Here is a 24,393-nt window from a genome sequence, read left to right as displayed (position 1 = left end):
GGAGGGGAAGCTTTGAATTACCAGTACTCCAAGTCATTTTTTTTTTTTTAACTCAAGCACAACTATTAAAACTTTTAAGCTCAGAATTCGCACGGCGCCAACATTAACATTGTTCCAGCAGCAGGTTAAAGCCACCCTTTTTACTCATGCTTTTATTGGTGTTTGAGTTTGTTAGAGTGTGTTCCTCCTTTTGAGATATTTCAGTAGTTTTGTCAGTCATTTTGGAGTTTTGCATTTTTAAATCTTTCTACATATATTTTTATTTTTTTAAAAAAATTTGTAACTGCCTCAAAATACTTTAAAGACAGGCACGGTAAAACTATTTTAAATAAATAAATAAAATCATGCTTACCTGGCCCTAGCTTGGAGATAGCATAGAGAAGGTCATAGTTAATGACAGGCGTAGCATCTTCTACTTGTTTCCAACCAATAGGAGGAGAGGCTGGAGGTGAAATCAGAAACTGCTTATCTGGTTTCGGTGGTGCCAAATGCGAGTTTCCAATGTGCAAAGTCTGGGAGAATAAAACAAGCTATTAACTATTACTTTTAATTTTCCATTAATAAGTTATTTGCATGAAATTTAAAGTCTGAACAGATGACATACTACAATAAGCACTCAAGGTGGCAGTATGTTACACGTGATAACATTTCAAACCCATTATGCTGACAAAACACGCAGTGAAATACATACATTTGTTTTTGTTTTTACTGAAATATATAGCTATTTCATCATTAAAAATAACAAAATTGGGGAAATTTAAATAGGAGCTGTAAGGCCTAATGACAAATAGTATTGGAACTTATTACCACAAGGTGTGAAAATTCCTGAAGGTATATAAAATAAACTAGCTCCTTCAGGACTGTCCCTAATGACATCTGAAATAAACAAATAGGATGCCAAGATGAAAAGGATGCTTTGATTTTCCCATTAAGTTTAAAAAGGTGTGCCTAATGATAACAGCTGAAAAAGCACACCTTTTCAGAACTGGAGATAGTTTGAGCTCTTGTTGGCCTTACCCACGCTCAGAAAAACAAACAGCAACCACACACTATAGCTGCACTTGGGGCAAACCCCTGCATATACTTCTCTACGCATAGGGGTATTCAAAACAAGTGCAGCTATACAGGTTTAGGAAGTGTTGAAGAGAAATCAGTGCAGCATTATACCGATAGAACCCCTGCACACCTTTTGGTATACATGCCTGCACATCCTTGTCTACATTTAGGATCATTGCCAATGCAGCTTTACAGACCAGCCCTGACTGTTGAATCAAGGGTAGTTTTGAGCACAGACAAGACCTAACTTTCAAACAGTGTTATTTCAATCTCCACAGGCATGAAGTTAGCTGAAGAAACCACAGCAGCTATAAGGTTTTAAAAAAAAAAAAAAAAAACACCCTAGATTAATTCATGGGTGATAGGTCCATTGATACTTATTAGCCAGGATGAGTAGGAACAGTGTTTCCCTAGCCCCTGTTTGTCAGATGCTGGAAATGGGTGACAAGGGAGGAACCACTTGATTACTCATTCTGTTCACTCCCTCTGGGACATTTGGCATTGGCCCCTGCCAGACGACAGAGTAGTAGGCTCGATGGACCTCTGGTCTGACCCCGTATGGCCACTATGTTCTTGTGTTCCAACTGTGCTCAAAAAATACACTTTGAATGAAGAAAAATTACATTTCTAACTTATGATTGCAGAAAAACATCAACCAAGTATAAACTATACAGGTAATTATAGCAGTTTGTGTACAGCCTAATCAATCTGAAAGTGATGTTAATTTATTGAAAAAGATTACCTTATATAACATTACATATTAATTCCCCCAATATAACTTACTATTTAGTTACTTTATGTAGTGCAGTTGATCTCAGAATATTAAATAGAGGGTGGGTGATGTAATACCTTTTATTATACCAAGTTTTGTGGGTGAGAGAAACAAGCTTTCAAGCAACACAGAGCTCTTTACATACGCTATTGTAAGGTAGAGTAGCCTGTTAAAACTCTGCAGTCATAGGACAAAAAGAGGACTTGCAATGAGCCATGGCTCATTTGAAAGCTTTGGTCCAATAAGACAACTTTGACTACATTGTCTATTTAATTGTTTATCATTTAAGCAGAAAGCTTCAGCGAATGTATTTATCCATTAAAATTCCTATACCTTCCCAGGTGTCAAAGCTGTAACTATCATTCCTCAAGCTGCCAACTACAAATCCCTGTAGCATCATGAAAAAAAAAAAATCTCAAAATCCAATTAATTACCACCAGGGACAGTACTAGTACTAGCTACTGGGATTTAATTCAATAAAGCTTTCCTTTCCACTGATGAAACTTATCTAATTGGCCACAGAATCTCCTATAGCTGCACTGCAGAGATGCAAAATACGTATGGAGTTTTGCTAAGTATTTGGCAAAGAGCCGGTGTGCTTTCAGTGACATTTCCCCCGCCCCCTAGTGCAATACTACAATTATTTTGATTTTGAAATTGTTTAATATTTTAAATTTAAAAAGAAAAATCTACCTTTTTGGCATTACTGACACAAATATAAATCTTGCTTGGATATAGAAGCAGTTATAAGAATGACTCTGGAATATCTTTTAAGCGTTTCATTACGAGTTGTGAGGTTATTAGCTTTTCAATTAAAGCTCTTTGAAAGGTGTCAAAAATTTCTGCATCAGAAAAAGCCGTTCCAATAAAATGGAAGTTTCTGCCATAATCTTACTTTAATTGAAATTGATAAAATATTTCAGCTATGAATAATAAGAAGCGAGGAAGAAATGAACACTCCTCTCTCTCAGTAGAAAAGTTAAAACAGTGAAAGAAAATAGTTTTTATATTCACTACAATCAAATACTTTGAAACTTTGCAAATGTTGTTTCAAATTTTACAAAAATATACTCCTCCCCTTGTCCACCCAACAGCTCTTATTACAACACAGTGTTGAGTACTAGATGTCTCCCCCTAGTCTCAAACAGGGCAAGCAAACCACAAGCAGGCAGAAATCGAACACACTCAATGGCCTCCAAAACACTAAGTATGGGGGGACCTGACTCATACTCTCTCCAATCAATCTGGTCACTAATGAGTGCTACAAATTTTCATAAGTCTTTAAAAAATTATGAACTACAACAGTGTAAGACTTGATGGCAAAATTATTATATTTATAAAGAGAATTGCTTGGTAAAACATACCTGAGCAAAATATAGTTTAATTTCCTTTCCAAGAAATTCTGTCTTGTGCAGCTGGATTCTAGCATCTGCGGCTGATAAAGGGTTGCTGAAGTTTATTCGTACTCTTTTGAAGCTCTTAAAATACTGAAATGTGGCATCTTTGTCATACGTTCTAAAGAGAGATTCAAATTTGGCCTGTAAAAAAATATAAAAGCAGCAACGATCACACCACTTCCCTTTTTCTTGTAATTTAGTCTCACTCTTTCATGGACAAACTGCAGTTTATGATGGCTGCAGTTAATAGCAACATGCTAAAATATTTTATTAGAGAATGTTGCAAGTCATTTAAAATAAATCAATAATCATTTACAACATAGCAGCTCTCTTTCTTCCTTATAAAGCACAAATGGCTTTTTTGGAACTGAAATAAGAGTGTTATCAAGACATGACATTAAAAAAACAACAGTAAAATACTTTGCACATCTACTAGCTTATACCTCAATTTTGTGGCATTCTAAAAAACCTACTATTCACAAGAGATGAAGATCACAGAGGTTTAATTGCTTGCTTAGTTTATACAGAAGTATCTATAAAAAGCAAGCAAACTTGAGGGCCAGAAGTCCTTATTCAAGCAAAACTGCTATTCCGTAAACATATTGTGCTGTACCAACATCTGCTTGTTTCTAAGGTAACTGGACACCTCAGTAATATTTTTGACACATGAAAACTATTTTTGTACTTGCTTTTAATTAGGGAAATAAAGTATGATGAAGGGAACTTCACTTACAATGACACACAGTAATTCTTTAACACCCTCTATCTATGGATCTCAAAGAAGTTTACAAACAAGGCCTCAGCTCTTTTAGTCTAATATTATTTTAATTACGCAGACATGGAAACAGAAGATGTTAAAACAGTACATTTGTTGCAGAGTGGGAAAAGAACCCAGAACCTCTGGTTCCAAAACCTTGTACTTTTATTACTGTGGCCCAATGACTTACTCTTGTACTGTCACCCAGATAGGATGGCAAGTCCATACATAACAGTTGGCAGCTTTCACTGAGAATTTGGTTAGAGCACATGGGGCAGCTATCCAAATCAAAACTTAGCTATTTATATTATTTATGAAGAAAGTTTCCATTTTTATTTCAGTGTAACAGGGGGAAGGGAAGGGACAAAGGAGTCTGAAACAGTAAGCATGCCTGTCACAGATTTATTTTAATCACAGTAACTTGCTATGAACAGCCCTTGGTACTATGTTATAAAATGTCAATCCATAAAACGTCAATCCATAAAACATATATTGCTATCCCACAGAATTTTATTGATCAAACTGTTTTGACTTCATGTTCATCTGTTAAGCTTTTGGTTATAGCTTATTTAAGCTAAGGTGTGTTTCTAACTCACAACTTGCTAATGTGATCCGAAAACTCTTTAACAAAACTATAGACAAAAGCCAAATACTTCATGAATTCATGTTAACTCAAAACTGCCCTGTCTCTTGAATTACATGTACTGCTCTCAAAGCAAGCTGTATATAAACCAAACAATAAACCAATAGTTTAATTACAATTCTCAAGAACAGAACCCTTAGGATAGGAATTACTTACTATTGTTAAGGGAACAATGAGAAGTCCTGTGGCACTTCATAGACTAACAGATGTTTTGGAGCATAAGCTTTCGTGGGCAAAGACCCGGTTCATCAGATGCAACTTCAAAATATCTGCTAGTCTATAAGGTGCCACGGGACTTCTTATTGTTCTTGAAGATACAGACGAACACAACTACCTCTCTAATACTTGTTACTGTTAGCCACCTATAGTGAAAAGAAAGCTGCTTTGCAATTCTGAAATCCATCTGTATTTAGCTCTTCCTACACTACATGACTTGATGTACCAAGATCTCACTCCTATCTATTCAGAAAATGTATGGGTTCCTCAATTTTAGATTAGCCAAAAAGAAGAAAAAGTCTGTACCATTATTTAAGACACACCTCACAGATCCAACTTCAAGATGAAATCAGAGGTTAGCATAATAGTGTCTACTAAAAAAAAATCCAACTGTTTTACGTCTGACAGAAGTCACAGCTAAATCAATAATTTCTGTAAGATCAACACGGATGTGTCTGTTACTCTTTCATGCTCCTCAGTTAAGATAACTGGAATGATTCTACTATGTAGTATTCTAAAACTTACAGCTGTATCACCAGTCTCACAGTGCTACACCAACAATGAAATTTAAGCATCTTCATAGGTTTTAATTTAAATGACCCTATTAGCAACACTCTACATTTGAACATTAGCAAAATTGCCTTCAAAAGGAAATTTTATCAATTCGTCCATCTTTCCATACACATGCATAAATCATAGTATATTAACATATAGACAAGTATTTGAACAAGCAGAAGATAAAGATCTTAAATTCCATAGGATACATTAACCAACACACTGCGCATGTGCAGACTACAACCTCTTAACCTCTGAAATCATACTTCCCTACTGTTTAAGCAGTATCTGTTTAACTTTTTGCACTACACAGTATTTTTGAACTATAGTAGAACAATCCTTAAGTACTTCAGTTAAAGAACTTCACAGAACTAAAACTCAACTTCAAAAAAAAAGTCTTACCCTCATTTCAACTTGATTGAAGATATCACTGTCTGCCACATAGGCAATTAGAGAACCAAAACTGTAGTTAAGGTTCCTAAAATGCATTCTGTGCTTCACTAAAGCAATGTTAGCAGTTCCGCACAAATCCAGGTCAATTACTTTTAAGGAAGCAGTTTGTTCTACAGACAGTGTTTATAAAGGAAAAAGTCCAACCCCTCAGAAAAGCTCAGTGTATCCTGTAAGTGACAGCAGACTCCCGAACAAAGTCCTGCATGCTTTAAGGCAGTCAGGGACAAAATGTAAGAGAGTCTACTGGAAAGAGGTGACATCAGCATGTTAGTCAGCTTTCCTATGCTAATTAAACTGTGCTTTGGAAGATGGAAAAAGCAGCTGAAGTTTGCACAGCAGCTGCTTTATCAACTCCTCTTGCGGCATAGTTTCCATTGGTAGTAATTCCATTCTGCCCTCAGACAACGTTCTTCACTTGAATGGGCCAACCCATCTTAAGATGGAAAATGTTACTGCTAAAAAACCAGTGTCTACAGTAATAAGAACTATTACTAATTAGCCATCAAGGAAATTTCAAGAACCAAGAAAACAAATCCCTTCATAAATTTAGTCCTTGTGTTTTCCAAAATTGTACAAGAATTTGGGGATTAGAGAGACTCTATTCTGAAAAAAATCAGAGGTAACCATGTTAGTCTGTATCTTTAGAAAACAAAAAAAGCAGTCCTGTAGCACTTTAAAGACTAACAAAATAATTTATTAGGTGAAGAGCTTTTGTACGACAGACCCATTTCTTCAGATTTGGAAAATTCTGAATTCTCAACTACGAGCCTAAAATTAGGCACTTAAATTGCATTTGAAAATTCACCTTTACATGGAGTTCAAACTGACCAGTTCTGGAGGAAAAGTACTAAAACTTGTTGAATGTAGCGGAAGATGGTTTTGGTTGCAAATATGGCATCAGCTGTTTCCTTATTAAATTTGTATATGAGGTTTTGTTTTCATAGGATGGAAATTAATAAGGCCTTTGGCTTGTTTTTTCACCCTAAGTAGTTATGTTAAATTACAGAAGTAGTTCAAAAAAAATTTCAGCATAAAACCCAAAGTTCTACTAAAAAAATTAGCTGGCAAGAAAAATCATGTATTAGCAAATTAAGACTATAAATAAAGAAAATGAAAAAAAACTGTATAAAACATCAGTTTAAAAATTTTGAGTAGAAATCTCATATTTGTACACATCATCGAAAGTAGCCATGAAAGGAATATTAAAAACTAAGTATTTCAGTATCCTGATAGTTTTGTAGCTAGAAATAGAAAGAAAATGGATGTTATATTTGAAACTAAAAAGATTTCTATCATGCGTGCAGTTCCTTATTCATATTTGTATAAAAACAAAAAAGCAGTTCAGTAGCACTTTAAAAAGACTAATAAAATAATTTATTGGGTGGTGAGCTTTCAAGGGATGGACCCGCTTCTTCAGACCATAGCCATATCAGAACAGACTCAGTATTTAAGGCACAGAGAACCAAAAATAGTTATCAAGGTTGACAAAATCAGAAAAGCTGTAATCAAGGTGGGCAAATCAGAAGAGAAGGGGGCAGCAGGAGGGGAGGGGCAAGTCAAGAGTCAGATGAAACAAAGCATGTAAAAGAATCCTTATAATGGGCTAGGTAATTGGCATCCTGGTTCAAATCACGTGTTAATGTGTCAAATTTGAATATAAAAGAGAGCTCAGCACTCTCTCTTTGTAGGCAATTCTTAAAGTTCCTTCTCAGTAAAACACAGACTTTCAGGTCGTTAACAGAATGGCCCACTCCATTGAAGTGCACAGGCTTGTGAGACTATTTGTTCAGTATAAAATTTGGGAGATTAATGATTAAGTATGCTGGAGATATTCATTTTGGAATAAACTTCAGAAAACGTAAAACATTCTGGCAATTTAAGTCCACATAAAGAATGAGTATACCAGTCTGGACTACTTTATTCAAATACTTCTAAAAAGTATCTAAAAATTCTCAGTATTTTGGCAACACCACAGAACGATCTAAAAGAAGTTCAAAGAGTTCCATATTTGCACAATACACTTGAAGTAAATGAAAAACTCAAAATTGTCAAAAAAACCCACCCACCCACCCACCCACCCACCAACAGTACTCAAGGTACTAAAAACCTTCCTAGACAGGAAAACTTCAAATACTCTGATTTCTTGCCTAATTGCAAGCTATAGAAAAATAGCAAAAAGTCTGGGTTTTCTTTGCCAGTAATACCTTCAATTTTCATCATAGAGTGAACCAGAAATATTTTAAGAATTCGGAAAGTAAGAATATCTTTGAAACAAATTGTATATATCCCAAATCCCACTTATTTCAAAAGTGAGAGACTAATTTAACAATTTTTCCTATACTGATACACCCAGAAATCCAGCTTTCAACAATGAATTGAAATCAACTTAAAACACATCTATGATATCAAGCTGACCACAGACAGTCAATTTATTGTAGTTCTTGTTGCAGAAATCTATGTTCACAGTTTATTTCTACTCAGAAGCCTCTTTTCCCGCTGATCACCGCCTTCAGGGCATAATAAGTAAATGAGTAATAGTATGTCCAAACCATGTTGTATTTGAATGTGGGGGGTCAACTAAGCCAAGATTATTGACCATGTAATAAATGTTCCAGATACATAATTTTAGTTTCTAACTGATGTCAATGGGCTGCATTTCTATCGGGACTTCAGTGGAAACAGGATAGTACCTTAATTTTCTATGGAAAAAACACACAGCACTTTCTCACAAATGCAGTTTCCATAAGAGGTACTGGAATTAAGGAGAACTGAGTCCTATAGGAAATGAGGTTAAAAAACCCACCCATCTGTCTTCCTGTGTTCATGTTCCACCTCCTGTCGGAGGCTCAAAATAGGATGATTTCATATTCCCCCTCCCCACCCCAGAAACCAGTCACCCACATTCTGGAGACTACTTCTGAGGTACAAACATGGCTGAAGTTCCTGGGTTACTATAATACAAGACAATAAAAGCACCAACAATCCACAATAGTGTTTACCATTTTTTGGTTGTTTACAGTGTATTCCTTGCATTTAAGCAGAGCATCCTGCTTCCTCCATACATGCATACTATTTTTGTTTCAACTCTCAAACCCACACAGAAATGGGGAGAAATCAGTTCATGTAATCTCCATATTATCCTTCCACTCCAGATAACAGTACATCATCCCTGAGGCCCCAAGGAGTTAACTCTGCTAAACTGTCCTGCTCCAAATCTTCACACACAATGCACAGTAGCCCTGTGAGTTATGTGAGGGTTGTGTTCCTATGCACCCTCACATAACTTGAATTTAGCTAAGCTGGGGGTAGGTTGGAGGGGGAAGTGGAGGACCAGCTGCTGCCTGGTTCCCAGCTCCCCTCCACTCACTGGAGCCAGGAAACTGACCAGGGCTGGTGCCCCGGTCAGTTTCCTGTCCCCCTGAGTTACATGGAAATTTGACTTACATGGGGGGTTGCAGAATGCAATCCCTGCTTAAGTCAGAGGTCTACTGTATGGTTTTTAGAAGAAATCCAAAAATTATAGCAAAATAGCTATTACAACTTCTTGATATCGTGTGACAAAATTTGCTTTGTGGCAATGTTGTTTTATGGCATTTAACATCACCATACAAATAGCACGTCATGAAACAGTGGAAAAAACCTGCAGGATTTCAAAGAATCTGGCTTTGGCTGCAATAATGTAACACCACCTTTCTTCTTCCCCACTTCTGATTAGGAACAAACACAATTTGATACGCCTGCCTCCTCTCTCGGTGCTCCACATAGGCTTGGTGCACCAGCATGGAGACAGGAAAAGGAAGTTAGAGAGGGGTCCCACCTGTCTAAATCACAGTGCCACAACAAACCTTTGCGGCTGAGGAGGTAAGGGCAACACCCATGTAAAGACACTCCAGCTGGATATAAGTGGAACCAAATGAATTTTGGGACTATGCAACAGAGCTATCAAACATGTAATTGGTACGTGAGCCATGAGAAAGATGGCAAGCCTGCCTTCTCAATGTTTTTTTTTCCTAGCCAAAACCTCAGGAATTGTAACTAATGAAGCCCAAGTTTCTAGATGCTCCCTTTGCCATTAAGGTGTGGTGTGAATGCAGAAGTGGCTGGCTAGAGACAACAGCCTCCTATTTTTGCAGCTTCCACTTACTACTCCTCCAAGATACCTAGTTGGTAGAAGTCTGAAGGTAGAAAAGCAGAGCTGAATGGAAGCCCAAACGGCAGGGTTTTTTGCAGGATCAGGGGAGAGAGATGATGGGTCTCAGAGGTCATAAGTGGATAATGGAAATAGGAATAGACAAGTGGAATAGTGGGAACTGAAGGAAAGTAAGGCAACACTGAAAGCCACAGATGATGGGCGCAGGTATATCAAGAATTTCAAGGGATATATGCAAGTCAAATACAGAGATGGGGCAAAAAGAAGAGAAAAACCAGTTTTTAGTTTCAGGAGTAGTTGTGTGAGTCTGTATCCACAAAAGCAAGGAGTGTGGGGCACTCTGAAGACTAACAGATTAATTAGGGCATAAACTTGCATGGGCAATGCAAGCTTACGCCCTAATACATTTATTAACTTTAAAACAAACACACTCATCCTATGAGGAGTCCTGTGGCACCTTAGTTGATACATATAGGCTATCAGTGACTGGGAAACTGAAAAAGACACACTGTTGAAGAAATGTTTGCGCTAGAAACAACAAAACCAAAATTTCATTATGCAGCTGTGGCCTTATTACGGGTAAATGTTTCCATCAAACCTCAAAGGTTGCACTTCATAAGCTAAACAGTTCTGCATTATGTAGTTGCTGATCTTCTATTTGTTACATATACACTATGTAAACTTTAAGAAAATAAGAGTTAAACCCTACCCTGTTGCACTGTACAATGAAATTTCCTAATAGCATTTGTAGTTCCCACCCCCCTCCCCACCAAAATCAGAGAAACAAATTTGTGTGTACGTCTGGTACCGGGAAATTATATTTTTTGTACGTATGTGAAAATTTACTTCAAGCTCTCACCCAAGTTCCACTACAGGAATAGGAATGCATAAGTGCCAGAAAGACATTCTAAAGAGGATGTGATAAACAAGCAGTGTTCCTGTTTTGTATTCTGGATAAGAGGTTATTTTTAAAGCACACACTAAAAAAGGAGCTGAAGAAATTACGCAGGAGGAGAGGCAAATGCAAGTTAGAAAAACATTCAAGCATGGATAGAGCAGTCATCCAAGACAATCTCAACTCTGTAGCTGTATAAATGGGTATCTTGAATACTCTAATCAAATTATCAACATTTTAGTCATACAAGCAACATACAAGAAACCTCTCTGAATGTCTTTACTTTTCCTGTCTGAAGGAAAAAAGAGAGGGGAAAAAGAAACTTTTCTAGAAGGAGAAAAACTAATTTAAAAGAGGCTGCTCTCTTTACATCTTTGTCAGCTGGGTGATCCACAAAAAAGCAATACAGACAGAGAACTAGCAAACTTCTTCCTTCCCATATAGTGAAAGGATCTATGCTGGCAATTACCAATACATGAGGCTTTAAAAAGTAACATGACACAGAAACAGGTATACACGTAAAGAGGGAGATTCTGAAACAGTTTAACAGTCACTTTTTTATTTTTAATCTGGATGCTTTTGTTTTTAATGCCTCTTTTGGCAATTCTAATGGGACTCCCCCCAAACACAAAAACAAATTGGCTAGACTCTCTGTGGGCACCGGACATCCTTGATCTTTTTCATCTAGCAAGGAGAACAGTGCGAAGTTGCACACATCTTAACGCACACATGCAAATATTCAGCACTCAAAGTTATCTGAATAAACTTTAAGTTCCTGCTGTGCCATGCAAAACCATACATCAAAAACCATTACGTGGTGCTTTTTGCAGTTGTTCTCAATTAACACCATAATAGGAGGATAAAAGAAAAGTATATCCTAAAAAACATGGCTAAACAGGAGAGTAAAAAGGCAGCTAGGGGGCAAAACAGGTATCCTTTAAAAACTGCAAATCAATTCTAATGAGAAATATAGAAAGGAACACACACTGGCAAGTCAAGTGCACACATGCAATTAGGCACGCTAAAAAAGAATTTAAAGAACAATTGGTTAATGACACACACATACCTGAGGTATTTTCCCCCAAAATTAATTAGAAGCAAGAAGGCTGCTGAACAGGTAAACGGGGTCACTTGGCAAGCAAGGTGCTAAAGTAGCACTCATGGAAGACAAGACCAATGCAATGCAACTGAATTCTCAACATTGGACTAAAGAGAATATGAAGGAGTTCCCAAACCTGGCTTGACAGATCTGAGCAACAATCACAGACAGAGGTGTCAAAAGAGGTGACTTTGGAGCAAATCAATAAATGCAGATTGTAATTCCTTCATCTAGCACCATGGGAACCTGAGTGGTCCTGAACAAGGGGATTTGCTGGATGCAGGGAGGTCTGTCCCCTTGGGCTGCCTGGAGGAGGGGGTCCCACTCCTGCAAGGCTTCCCCACTGGGCTGCAGGGTTATTCCCGGCACTGGCTAAGGTCCCTGCGGCCACAGGGCTGCTGGCTGGGGCTCCCCTGACACCAACAGCTGCAGGGCTGCCGGCTAGGGGCAGGGCTCCGTGCCTTAGCCAGCTCCCCACTGCAGGGCTGCCAGCTAGGGTTCCCCCAGCTCTGGAGCTGTTGGTGGGGCTCCATGCCTAGCCAGCTCCCTGCCGTGGGTGGCCAGGGTCCCCCCAGCATCAGCTGGCTCCCTGCACTGCCAGACTGCTGGCAGGGCTCTCCATGCCATCCGGCTCCCTGCACTGCCAGGCTGCTGGCAGGGCTCTCCATGCCAGCCAGCTCCCTGCACTGCTGTGCACCCAGCTGGGGCTGGGCTTCCTGCAGTGGGGCTCCCCAACTCCAAGTGGGCTCCCTGTAGTGAGGGTCCCTGAGCTGTCTGTCTGCCCTGGGGCTCTCTGCCACCAGCAGGGCTCTGCTGCACCCTGCAGAGTTGGAGCTCTCTGGTCCAGCAACATCCATTGACCTGCTGGACAAGAGAGTTTCAATCAGTAGTAATAAGTAACCAGGACCAGAGGATAGTCACCAAAAAGAATTTCTGGTTTCTTCAGAACATGAAATTGGTATGTACCTACAGCATAAGTCAGCTTCCTTACCAGATGGTTAGAGAGTAGCTAGTGTATTGCCTGTTTTTTAAAAAGGCTCCAACAGCAGTTCTGGCAATTAGAGGCTGGTAAACCTAATTTCAGTACCAGGCAAATTTACTCAAACTATAGTAAACAAATTATCAGACACATATATAAACACTAGGTGTTGAGGAAGAGTCAACACAGATTTTGTAAAGATAACTAGACTTCACCAATATGTTTGACCCTCTCAAAGAATTTTAATGAACGTGTAGGTTAGGTTGAGTCAAGTTACATAGTGTATTTAAAACTCAGAAAAGCTGTTGACAAGGTCATTCACCAAAGGCTCTTAAGTAAACTTAGAAGTCATGGATATGAGGGAAGTTCTTCTCATGGATCAGCTCAGCTGCTGTTGTGGGGAAAAACAAGCCAGTGGACAGAGAAGGAAGAGGTCCTTTCTCCCCACCATAGCTCCAAGGAAGCCTGCCCTCCAAAACCCTCACGTTTGCCCCCTCCAATGGAATCTGCATCCCCAGCCAGTGCTCTTACCTCCACCCCCCACATCCCAACCCTGTGCCTCAGCCTCGAGCTGCCTCCCACTCTGAACCCCTCAGTCCCTCTCCTGCCACATGAATTATACATCAAATGGCAGAGGCTGGCACCTCCAACAGGACTGAATTAGGGTTGTGACCTATGGCAGTGCTGTATGTTATATGGTAGGGTTATGGTGTGTGCCAGTGGGGAAGGAATTGTATGACCAATATACAAATCAGTTGCAGTAAACCCTTGACTTAACTGACTAATAGGGCAGAAGGGGTGTCTGTTAATGCTGAAAGTCTATTATATCCAAATGGTTATACTCTACGGTGATGCACTGACCTTCCCAACCTATCATTCACTCCTGTCCTCTGTCCCCTCATTCCTTTCCCCCCTCCTGCCCCATTCTTCCCCTCACACCTCCATCTCCATCGCTCTTTCCCAGTTACTGGGAGAGGAGCTGAATACTGGCCTACCTCCTTCCACCTCCTGCAGCTCGGAGCTGCAGCTCCTTCAGCCCCCAGCTCTAAGCCGCCTGCGTGAAGGTAGTGTCGCTGCCCCCAGCCTGCCAGTGGGCAGTAGCCTCCAACGCCATGGCTGCTTCTTGGTGCCACTGCAGGCAGTGGCGGCTGGGAGCCAACATACTCCATGCACATGGGGCTATAGGAGGAGAGCTCCTGCGCCCCACTGCAGCTGCCGCCCATGGTTTCTCTGGCCCTGGGGGCACCAGCTGCTGCGATGGCCCCTCCGGCTCCAGCCGCTCCGGCAGCTCTTCCAGCCCCAGCAATGGCTCTGGTGACTCTCCAGCATTTATTTGGAGGGAGATGGGGGTGAGGGAGGGTTGGCAGACAGCGTCCGTTATATCAGGGTTTGTTAAATCGAGAGTTTAGTGCACTTACCTAAACAGAGTTTGACTAGAGCAAACAGGAATTGATAATATAAACATACTGGTTCATTTTCTGCAAGTACAAAGTACTTCAATAAAGGCAGTAATTTTCCTTACAGGACCTCAGCTCCCATACCACTGTTAAAACAGAAGAAATCACTGAAGTGGTGAATATTGCCATACAATACTTGCAATAAGACTTCCAACATTAACACCTCTAATTTTAATGCTGCATATTTAATATGATAAAACACATGACCACTTGCTGTTTGGAGATAAAATAAAGTAGGTAAGAGAAGAAAACAACAATCACAAATTTCTAGCCAGAGGAGGAAAACAAAAAACTGAAAAGGTTTGGCAAACACCTAATTTTAGATTTACCAGCCTTAACATTGCGTGATGCTTTGACCATAAGAGAGTGCAAAATAACACAAATTAACTGAACTACACAGACAAACTAAAACCAGATTTAATGAACCATAGTATGAAGTGTACAATGATTTCCACACCTCATATCAAGTTAATGTTACCAACAGGGCCATCCATTCCTACCAGTTGCAGTGCCCTACCCAACCTAAGCACCTGCACACACAACCCCCCACACAGGGGGTGGGGGAGGAGGAGGAGTGGCCCCTCCATGGTGGTAGCAGGGGCTGCACTCAAGGGCTGAGGGGCTATTGGCGCAGGCACTGTAGAGGGTGGGCCCCGTAAGAAAGAGCTGAGAGGGGCAGGAGCAGGGTAGGAAAGCAAACCTGAGGATAGGGGAAGCAGGCGGAAGGCATGGACACTGACAGCAACTGTTTTCCCTTCCATGAGTGAAGCAACTAGCGAGCAGCGAAGTTCAGGATAACGTCCCTGAGGCCTGCACTTTGTGCCTCCCTCCTCTTAGGCTGGGGTGGGGGGGGCGGGTCCCAGACGACTAACAAGGGGGTTGGCACTGGCAGCAGGGATTGGGCCCACCCCCCACACTCACTGGCAGTGATAGGAACTGGAGAGGCTGGGTTGGTCCCACAGCTCCCTGTTGCAGCATTTAGGGGAATGGAACTATCCCTGAACTAACCAGCAGTGGGAAGAGGAAAGAGAGCGTGCACACCCACACACACAGAGAGCATCCTGGCTGGGGCCAGGTTGTTCCACTTCCTGACACTGCCAGTGAATGCAGGTGTGGGCCCGATGCTTGATGCTATAGCAGGGCCCCTGCTAGTCCCCTTGGTCATGTTACTCAGGGGAGGAGGCAGGGAGGAAGGCATAGGAAAAGACGGCATGCCCTGGGCTCCACATAGCTCCGCTGGGTGCAGCCCATGGTTGGGGGGAGGGTGAAATGGAGCTGGCTGTTGGAGCCCCATAAACAGCACACAGCTGCATGGGGCACTAAATTTCATGGTGTCCAACATTTTGTGGTCACCTACATGGTTGCATACTTTGTGTACTGGTCGGGATAGCCACAGTTACCAGAGGAAAAAATTTTGTTTCAAAGTCAGCATCAACTCTATTACTTTGCCAGATACACAATCAACTATTCTAGGGTAACAAAGAAACATTTTCCAAGAAAACAGTTCAGCAGAGATTTTGAAAACATCTCTGTAGTTCATCTTGAGATTGATGGGGTTAGGATCAATATACAATGTCACATAAACAGTAACTGAAGATCACACATTCAGAGGACAGGATGCTAGACTTAGGTCTCAGTGTTCTTGAACTGCTTGGAAAAAACATGTTTTGTTAAACTAGCAGACAAATACAAAGCTATTACACAACCGGCTTTGGGAAAGATAAACATAGCATTGTTCTGGAGATTCCTGCTGGACATTAAAAAATTAAATGGTCATGCTTCAAAACATTCTTTTAAGCTTTTGTTCAGAGTCAGTGACAAAGTTAGGGATATATAGAAATTATTTTAAAACAGACAAGCCAATCAAACATGCTTTTCTTTAGAACATTTATATGCTTCTCATAATTTATGCATTATTTCAGCCTGGAAACTGACCTTCTAAAATATTTAGGTATCAACTGATTATAGTGATGGCAAAAGCAGTGTGTGTTTAAAAAGAGGAAATTGCAAAACCACAAATCCTTTGTAGTAAGTTGGTTTTGTTCTTCTAGGATCATATGAGAGTCATAAGGGAACATATAAGTATGTTTGAGAAAATGCAACACCTTTTGAAATAATGGAAACAGCCGATAAGAAGTATGTAGCCAGAACAAAATGGATAGAAATACTTGGGAAAGAAAATCCAGTGACATTTGATGATTTTTTTTCCCCCTCCTTATAAAAATAGAGCAGAACACTTTTATCCTGAAACAATAAATACCACACCTATAAGGAAATTTAAGAGAACGGAACAGTGCAAAGTTTTTTTTTTTCTTTTCTTTTTTTAAATGAGCTAATTACTAGAATTTTAGGCCTTTTCAAAAATCAATGCTCATCTTCTGTGGTAGGGTGAAAATATCCCAAGAGAAATTAATTTTCACCCCAACACATGCTTATTTAGCTTTCATAGCATATTTGGAGAGTGTAAGGTGCTTTAAAATAACATCGATGAGGAAATTCATAGAATAAGAATAAAGATCTGAAAAACCAGTTTCAATAAAGTGTATGCAAGACTACATCATAAATGAACAGAAAGCAGTATATTATAAAAGAGTAATGTTTCTAGAGATATACTGTATCTAAACACACATTTTAAAGCCTCAGAGGTGAACATGTTACTATGCTGTGGACCATAGGAAGCAGCAAATATTGTTCCCATTACTATATCTAGGGGGAAAAAAAATGAAAGTTTGAAAATACAGGTTTAGAGGGTTTAGTTTGACCATCAGGTCAGAGAAAGTTAGACATAATTATTAACAAACTGATATTCGATACAAACTAAATGTTACTAGAAAGAAAAAGGGAGCAGACACAGTATTTAAGAGGAACTAAAGCCAAAATGTGATTGGTAAGAAATCAGAGCGAGGTGGTACACATTGGATAGGGAAAATATTCTCTTTTATAAGGAGTAAACAGCTATGAAATTATTAAGTAAGGGAAACATTCTTTATGACTTAATTATTTTGTATTGCAGTAACATCTAGAGCCCTACTGTGCACAGTGCTCCAGGAACTCTGAATGAAGCAATATTCCTTGCCTCGTGGGTTTCCAATTCAAATTTAGACCATACAGAATTAATTCTCCTTCTTACCAGAGCTCTGTTTGGCTGAAGAATAGGTGTGGGTAGAGAAGATGATTGGGACGGGTGAAAGGGTGGGAGGGTGGCTTCATGTAATCTACTCACTTGATACTGACACATCCTACAGCTGGAACACAGCGCTATGACAGCCTCCCCCTACAACTCCTACACAAAGCTGGTGAGAAGTGTAGGGTCACATCCACATCATCTGAGGAAAGCTCTGTGCTAAGGTTTGTACTCCTGGCAGGGGAAATCTGGCATGACTATGCTGCTCCAGCAGCATAAAGAAGATATATCACTAGGAACTGATCCCCAAGTTCACTGTTAACCATGTTAAAGTTTAAAAATTAGTGCTGAGGTATCTAGACGACATCTTACAGACAAGCACGTGGATTGAGGAGGGGGAGAAGAGGTATGAATTGAAAAGGTAGATGCAAGTCCTACTGCAAAGATGATAGGGTCCTATGAGTAGCTGAAAATTCCCAAAGTAATGCCAGGTCTACACTAATGGCAAAGATGGATTAAAATACATCCACTCTAGCTATGCAATTAATGTAGCTGATGTTGGGTACCTTAATTCATGCTTTCATGTGGTTCACGCTAGGGGAGGTCTACAGGAGCAAATGCTCCTATCAACTTACTTACTCCTCCAGAGGAGAAGTACCACCAAGGCTGATGGCGGGGGGAGGGAGGCACCCTCTGATTTCGATTTAGCACATTCCTATCAGATGCGCCAAGTTAAACTCTGGAAGATTAACTCCAGTGGCATGGATCTTCCGCTTAATGTAGACAAGCCTTAAGAGTGAAGAATGACAGAGGGAGGCAAAGAAGCTCTGTGGAAGCCCCAGCTGGAGGAAGGGGAAGAATACTAGCAGTGGATCCATGTTGGTGTATATTTAATAGTCACACCTAAGCCTAGCCTGCCTTATAGCATCATAGCATTCTGAGGAGTACCCAGAATGAGCAAAGCTCCATAGCACAAGAGAATTTTCAAGCTTCACCTTTCATCGTGTGTGACCCCTTGCATAACAGATCCAAAAAGGTTGTGATGCATTTTGAGTCTTATCTCTTCCATAGCAATTTGGGCTCGACATACCTTAAAAGGTAGTCTGTTCTTTTATTCTCATGTGTGGTTTTTAAGTACAATTTATAAAAAAATACTTTATAGAAAGCTATTAAAAGAAAAGAGGAGAGGTAAGAAATCTAGACCGAACAATGGGAATGGATAGAGTCAAGGCAGTACCTTGACCTTATATTTAAGAACAGCACACAATCTTGCCTTTCTTCTTCAGCAGTGGAAAGCACCTCTGCTCCTCCCCACCCCCACTACCGTTTACAGCAGTGATGTTCAATAGGAATTCAAAGATCACCATACTTGTGATTGTGGTCTTTCTGTTTTTGCCACATTCACCTCCCCACCCCCCAAAAAATAAATGCCTCCCCCCTCCCCCAGAGCCAGGCACTTGCAGCCCCTCCCCACCAGCACTAAATAAGTGGCCTCCCTCTCCCCCAGAGCCAGGCTCCCTCAGCTGCCATGTTCTAATTTAAGGCTGCCAACCCACCAGAGCCTCTGCAGGATCCGCTGCTGACACTGCTGTTGCTACGTGCTTCTCGCACCAAGTGGTGGGACGCATGCATGGAGCGGGTGGATGGTACTCCCTGTGTACGGCTATCAGGAGGAGCCTCACTTAAAGGCTCCAAGAGCCACCTGTGTTTCAAGAGCCACATTCGCCCCACCGAGGTATCCTCTTCCCCACATGTGGTGAGTGGCGAATATATTGGACACCATGGCTTTAAGGGGCATGCATTTAGGACAAAGTTTTTCCACCGATGACTTCAGAAGAGTCTTCCCTAACAGAAGTCTGATACCAGCTTGGTCTAATGTTATGTAATTAGAGTTTAAAAGTAAACTGAATAAACTAAATCTCGGTGTTAGCCTTGGGAGAAGATTCTATTCTATTTTTGAGAAATTATGAAAAAATGGTTTGTGTACCTACCAAGGCTTTTTCATACTGGCACTTCAAAACATTAAAATGCAGATGTCCATCAAATATCCCTTTGTTGTATATATCGTTGCTGCACAAGTATTGGTCCCCAGTGTTGCTATTTCAACACCAATTAATGCCTACTACACAAATCATATACAAAAAAGGTTAAGAGATTCCTATTGCAGAATGAATGGAAAGAATCAGTTTACCTAGACTTGCAATCCAAAAACTAAACAGTTACCACAAAAGCACTGATATTTCAGAAACTCATATGCACATTAGCCAAGAAAATTTTTCCCCTTTTAACATTTTATATAATATGGTTTTGACTCAATATTGATTAGATTAATTGAGTTTTACAACTTGAGCTCGGAGCTCAACTTTCACTAGGTGAAAGACCTTTTTGGTGGGTTCAGAGGCTTACTTTTACTTTTGTCTCCTTGGGAAGACCCATCTGGTACCAGACTTCTGTAATGAAAGATTATTCTGAAGCTATTGTTGGAAAACTGTCTTAAATGCATGCCCGTAAAGAGTAAATGGAAAAAGCAGAGTTACTTGCCACTGCTGAAGGAGAAAGGCAAGACTGTGTTTTGTTTTGTTTTTTTTACTATAAGAGCAAGGTGCTGACAACTCAAAACAGTGTTTTTGAGGTCCTCACCCTAGAATCCATCTTTTGATAATGGCACACTAAATGCTTCCCTTCAGGATTTTGAGAAGTCTTTGGTATTGTTTCCATTCCACTGACATTTCATAAGTGTCCCTGTCTAGATGATTTCCAAGTAACAGAATATGGTCGGGTGTCCATGACGATTCCTTAAATTGTGTGTTAATAACTTTTGAGGGCTGTTTGAAGATGATTTCTGGGTGATTTGGACACGACTGCTTTAGAGGGATTCTACTTTCACGTCTCTTTAAGGATGCAGTTTGGTTTGTGGCAGTTGTTCAATGCACCCCAAATCTCTTTTGCTGGGATACACAATACTATTTCATTACTACTCTTTAGTGTGAGAGGCCATGTTGATTCTGAGACAGTTTTGTCTATGGTGTTAACAACCACCAACCCCTGGAATCCGATCTCTCTTTTCTCCTTTACTGAAAGATTAAATGATTCTGTTAAACTTACATGAACTGCAAAAGCACTTGGCTCTAGTAAAAGTTTACTTGATTACAAAATGCCTTTTTATTTTTGACCAGATTCAAAAGTTTGTTACAAGATTGACCACAACAACTAAAACAAAAGCAAAATCTACAAAATGCTGTCTACTTCCACTGCTAATATTTTCAAAACCATCAGGAACAATTTCCCGCCCCCCAAAAACAAACAGTTTTTTAATAAATCATGTTTATTTTAATAAAGTACTGGGGAGTGTATAATACAAGGATTCAAACGTTGACTGAAGATTGAAGCGTGCCTCAGCAAGATTAATGGGACTCACGTCTGCAAGGGCAAACTTTGGTCCTTGTTCTGCACAACACTACTGTATAACTAATTATCCGGTGGTCAATCCAGTTAGAAGTGAAAAAAATCAAGTGCTCTGATGATGTTTTAATTTCCTTTTTTAAATGCACTAAGTTCTTTCCTTCCTGGAAACACTGCTGCACTTAAAAAAAAAAAATTACACTGAATAGGTTGTCATTAAATTAAACACGATAAAGCACAACAGTACATTTTTATGCTTCAATATATTTTCATATATCCAGAGTATAAAAAGCTGCACTCTTTCACATAAAGTCTGTTTACAGATTGGCTGACCATTAGTTGGAAAATAGTAACATTCAACCAGGAGCAAACAATACCTACAGTGTTTAATTCCTTCCTTGGAAAATCCATGACTTACATTTCCAAGCATTAAATTCCTGTTCACTGACTAGTGATATTAGTCGTAATTTGGAAATTCCACTGCAGAAAATTTGAGAAGCCAGGAAGACATTTATTGAACTCTGCTTTTTTAATATAGCCTTTTAAATGAAAAAAAAAATGTTTCTTCAATGATGAATTTCCCCTTTTACAGAAAGTATTTCCCTAAAATATACATCTGGAGATAGATGGAGCAAATATTTTAATGTAACAGAGATAGCCGTGCTAGTCTGTATATGATCAAAACAAAAAAAGCAGTTCAGTAGCACTTTAAAGACTAACACTTTTCCCATGAAGAAGTGGGTCTGTCCCACAAAAGCTCATCACCTAATAAATTATTTTGTTAGTCTTTAAAGTGCTATGGGACTGCTTTTTTGTTTTGATATTTTAATGGATGTGAGTAACGCTATTTTAATAAGCATGCCTCCTGCACTATAATTTCTGCAAAAAATATCATGATTAGCTATCTTTCCAAACATTCAACACTACATTGTAATTCATATTGTCAAATAGAATTGTGTTTTCATGGGAAAAAATATCCAGAACTTATTTATTAGCAGTGACTTCCTCAATAGACACACACAAATTTTACACTTTTCTTTGCTGATGTGTAAGTAAGCATTAGAACAGAGAAAACAACTGAAGTCAGGGTATCAAAACCAATTATATGCCGGGGGGGGGGGAAATCAATTAAGGATTTTTTTTTTTTTTTTTTTTTTTTTATAAAGTGAACAAGGTCAATGTAATTACAAATAGGTTGTAAGTATCTCTGTTCCATGTCCATACATTAAAAGATTATTCCAGGAACAGAAGCTACAAAAATGCTACGTATATCTGTATTAGCATTAGTGCCGCTGTGTCAAATATGCCATCTGTTGACGTGGCGAACTGGACAGCGCAGTGTGGTGAAGCAGTTTGTTAGCACCACACTTGTGGAACACCCTCCACACCTCCGCCCATGTGCTCCACCACTTGGTGGGACAAACACGTGGCAGCAGCAGTGAAGGCAACTCCTCCTGTGGCCCACTCAGGGTGGTGTGGCTTGGACGGTAGGGCTCAGAAGGGCTCACAGCAGCGCGGCTCCAGTGAGTTGCTGGCAATACGTGTGGGGTATGTGAGTGAATGCGCCTGTCTGGCTGGGAGGGGGTGGGGGGCTATGGTGCCGGGGGCAGAGGGATCTGGGCGGAGGTGGCGATTGCTAAATTTTGTTTTGGACGCCACTGCATTAGTGACTAACTCCACATACCCCAGTAAGTGCCTTTGGAAAACGATGTTGTGCCTTTGTACATCTGTCCTCAAAAAGTAGTCATGCTTTTGGTATAGTAGTTCTTCGTGACCATTATATTAAGCTGATTCTAAACATTTAAACATCACTGACCCATTCCAATATGTGGGAAAAAAAATCATCACTACCAACATGCTTGTGTGTGTCAAAATTTCAAATGACTATATAAGGGTTATGGTGGCACCATTTAATCTCAGGTAATGGCTGTTACAGGAAAGACAGATATTCTGGATCTGATGGAAATCTGGAGACAAATACTAAAGAGTATCGATAAAAAACTTTGTCCTTCTGAGGAAGTACAGACGAAAGTCCAACCAAGGCTGCTAACACCTAGAGAAGTCAAACAAAGGACACTGCCAATAAAGGGAAAAATTTAAGCATTAAAACTTTCAAAGCAATATCCTGCATAGGTTTGAAATGAGAATATTAAAAAAAAAAACTTGTAACATTCAATTCACCCTCCATTTCGGAATAATCTTCTTGAGACAGAGTTTAATCCTAAAAAAAAAAAAAAAAAAAAAGACACTAAAAATAGTTGCGGGGGAGGGGAAGGGCACAGTAAAAGGATTGTATTCCAGTATCCTTTTGAATGGTACCATGTTCGGACACCCTCCCCAAAAGGAAAGGCCCCTAAAAAGACCTGCTTGCAATAGCTTTCTCAAGTCTATTGGGATTTTTAACAGGATTGATACTGATGATATTTTGTAGGCTTATGTCTTAAAAAACCGCAACAATTAATGGTAGCTTCTATAGGAAAAGATATAAAAATTGAATTTCAAAAATCTGCAGTGACTAATCAGTTTCTCTCCCGTCAATCCTCTTCAACTCCAAACAAGGAAGAAACAGAAAATTCTTATATGCCAAACTGTTGGGTTACGATCCTTGAGATCAAGATTAGTGCTGCAAAAAACCAAAAAAACTAGACAATAAGGAGCCTTCTTTCTAAGTACAAGTGGACTATGTCCACAACACAAGGCCTTGATAAAGGAAGAGCCAGAAGTGTGGTGCCAGCTTTGAGTTTCACCACTCAGAAAACGGAACTATAAAACTATGCATAATGGACCCTAGATCTATGGATTGGGAAAGCACCCTCTTGGTGGAGGCAAGATTACTTGTACCGAGAGGAATCTCAAGTAGTAAATCATTTACCAGACAGACCAAAATGATAATACAACAGTGAAGATTCAGGCATTTGATAATAGGAAGTTATTTCCTATGAGGCTGTTTGGTTTTGCATCTCTGAGAAGGGGAGAGAAGTGAGTTCCACAACCAGTACTCAATCACAGCAATGGCTTGATCACTTGCTGGCCTACCACATAAGAGTTGGATCTCTAAGAGGTGTTTTATGTGACTGCAAGATGCCCAGCAGTATGAAAAGGGTGAAGATCTAAGAACAGTCAGACCACACAACATTAGACTCTTAAAAAAAAAAAAAAGCTGTACCTCATTAAAAACAAAAATGGATAGTGTCAAAAAAGCCATGATACGATCATGTCGACTCAAGCCAGGGAGTCAACATACTTTTTCTTTGCAGAAATGATGCAAACAATTGAAAAAAGTCTAAAATGGAAGTATAATAATACACACACAGGGACATGGCATATGTCGCTGGTACAAGGATGTTACAGAGTTGGAAAAAACTAGTGAGGTACAAACTTGTGAGTGTGATAGTATTTTTTTCTTCTTTTCAAAGTATATTCTTGAAAAATGGTTAC

General features: G+C 39.7%; 1 protein-coding gene across 3 annotated transcripts in view; it reads right to left on the bottom strand.

Annotated features, from left to right (window-relative positions):
* Positions 1–24,393, bottom strand: part of RCAN1 (regulator of calcineurin 1) — a 60,769-nt gene that overhangs the window by 6,017 nt on the left and 30,359 nt on the right. The window contains exons 1-3 of one of the 3 annotated variants that reach the window (XM_074996441.1): positions 5,799–6,119; positions 3,193–3,366; positions 353–512 (exon numbers count right to left, since the gene is read on the bottom strand). In XM_074996441.1, the coding sequence (XP_074852542.1) occupies positions 353–512; positions 3,193–3,366; positions 5,799–5,885 (421 nt within the window). In that variant the 5' untranslated portion in view covers positions 5,886–6,119. Of the gene's footprint in view, positions 1–352; positions 513–3,192; positions 3,367–5,798; positions 6,120–24,393 lie in introns of those variants that run through there. The other 2 variants (XM_074996423.1, XM_074996433.1) reach the window with 2 other exon arrangements.

The sequence above is a fragment of the Carettochelys insculpta genome, chromosome 1 (assembly GCF_033958435.1).
Source record: "Carettochelys insculpta isolate YL-2023 chromosome 1, ASM3395843v1, whole genome shotgun sequence".
NCBI classification, from domain to species: Eukaryota; Metazoa; Chordata; order Testudines; family Carettochelyidae; genus Carettochelys; species Carettochelys insculpta.
The sequence above is the reverse complement of the archived record's forward strand: the minus strand, read 5'-3'. Positions and strand labels throughout refer to the sequence as shown.